Source organism: Nestor notabilis, unplaced genomic scaffold (genome assembly GCF_000696875.1).
Source record: "Nestor notabilis isolate BGI_N333 unplaced genomic scaffold, ASM69687v1 scaffold5121, whole genome shotgun sequence".
In the NCBI taxonomy this organism is placed as follows: Eukaryota; Metazoa; Chordata; class Aves; order Psittaciformes; family Psittacidae; genus Nestor; species Nestor notabilis.
Window position 1 is genome coordinate 1 of NW_009914991.1, and position 1,855 is coordinate 1,855.

Below are 1,855 nucleotides of genomic sequence, written 5' to 3' on the forward strand. Positions count from 1 at the left end.
GGGGTGCTGTGGGGTGTTGTTGGGGGTACCTGCAGCAAGTCAAAGGTGACGACACCATCCTGGTCCACGTCCATCGCTTGGAAGAACCCTGCAGGAGGGAACAGGAGGCGACACGGTGGGAAAAGTGGAGAATGGGGAGGGATTTAAAGGGAAAAGCTGGGTAAAAACAGGATTTAAGGGGAAAAGTTGGGAATAAAACAAGATTTAAGGGAAAAATTAGAATAATGGGGAAGAACTTAAGAGGAAAAGTCGTGAATAAACCAAGATTTATGGGGAAAAGTAGTGGGGGGAAAAAAAAAGCTTAAAGGGGAAAAGTTGGGAAAACCCAGCAGGATTTAAGGAGGAAAATTAGAAAAACAGAGCAGGATTGAAGGGCAAAAATAGGAAAACGAGGAAGGATTTAAGAAGAGAAGCTGGGAAGAAATAGGACTTAAGGGGAAATATGGGAAAACCCAGCAGCATTTAAGGAGAAAAATAGAAAAATGGGAAGGACTTAAGGGGAAAAGTTGGGAAAAAAACCAGGATTTGAGGAGACGTCAGGGAAGACGTCACTTTTCCCATGGGGTTTTCTAACACTTTTCCTGTTCAATTCCATGGAAAAGTTAAATTCTGGGAGAAGCTGGGAAACCCCCCCCAGGAGCTGAAGGGGAAAACTGGAACCCCCCCAGTGTTGAACAGGAAGAAGTGCAAATAACAGCAGGTTTTAGGAGGGAAAGTTGGAAAACCCACAGTTTTTCCCACTACACTTTTTCCCAGCTGGGTTTAATAGTGAAAAATGGGATTTAAGAGGAAAATTTGGGGGGGGTTCTAACTTTTGAACTTAAATCCTACTTTTTTTGCCCTTTTCCCCACTTTCCCCTCAACTCCCATGGGGTTTTTCAACCTTTCCTATGGAACTGAATGAGCAAAGCAAGGGAATCAATGCTTTCAATCCCGGTTTTCCCCCTTTTTCCCTGCTTGTGGGGTGGGAATGGCGCTCACGGAACATGGTCTCCAGGCGCACAAGGCAGCAGACGAAGTTGTCGAAGTCGATGGCGAGGTCGGGCTCTGCGTAGCGGGTGATGATCAACTCATGGAGCTTCTTGCTCAATTTATACCCTTTTGGGGATCAAATCATCCATAAAAGCGACTTAAATCCATCAGAGGGAGGTGAGAAAGGTGGGAATTCCTTCCAGAATCCCGGCGTTAACAGAGACATACCCGCTGCTTCCAGTGCCATCCGCATCTCATAGCTGCTCATGCTCCCGGATTTATCCAGGTCAAACTTGCGGAAGATGGTCTGTGCCCCCCAAAACACACAACAAGGGGTCACCAAGAGGGGGGACACCCCCAAATCCCAGTCTCATCCCCGCGGAATTCCACACCCCCCCCATCCCGGACACACCAGGTAGTTACGGATCCGGTTCCACAACACGTTGAACTCCACCAGTCCCAGCTTCCCGCTGCCGTCTTTCTGCAGGGTGGAAGCGTTAAGGAAAATGGGGGATCCATAGGGAATGGGGTTGGGGTGGTGCACCCCCAAAATCAAGCCCATGGCTAAGGGGTGGTGGATACATCCATGAGGTTGACCATGCTGCGGCAGGACTCGGTGCTGAAGCCTTTGGTCCGGAGATCCTTATCTGGAAATCAGCTGGTGGTTACTGGAGTGAACGGGATTGACCCCAACTGAAGAGGGTTTTCCACTTGTCTTCCCGGCGAATCCCAAGATCCCGCCCCAGCGGCTCACGTTTGCCAATGATGCGGTTGAGGATGGTCTGAAGCTCCGTGACGCTGATCTCCATGTCCTACGGGGAGGAAAGAGACAGGGTGTTCTCCAAAGCACCATGTCCCAACAACCGCCGGCGTCACCGTCACC

At 49.7% G+C, this 1,855-nt stretch overlaps 1 protein-coding gene across 1 annotated transcript in view; it reads right to left on the reverse strand.

Moving 5' to 3' along the window:
* Positions 1-29: 29 nt before the first annotated feature.
* The window catches only part of LOC104413019 (calpain-1 catalytic subunit-like), a gene marked incomplete at its 3' end in the record, with an annotated part of 6,248 nt that continues 4,422 nt past the window's right edge, over positions 30-1,855 (reverse strand). Inside the window, 6 exon segments of the mRNA XM_010023907.1 lie at positions 30-88; positions 982-1,098; positions 1,201-1,279; positions 1,385-1,453; positions 1,555-1,619; positions 1,727-1,784. Of these exon segments, the coding sequence (XP_010022209.1) occupies positions 30-88; positions 982-1,098; positions 1,201-1,279; positions 1,385-1,453; positions 1,555-1,619; positions 1,727-1,784 (447 nt within the window).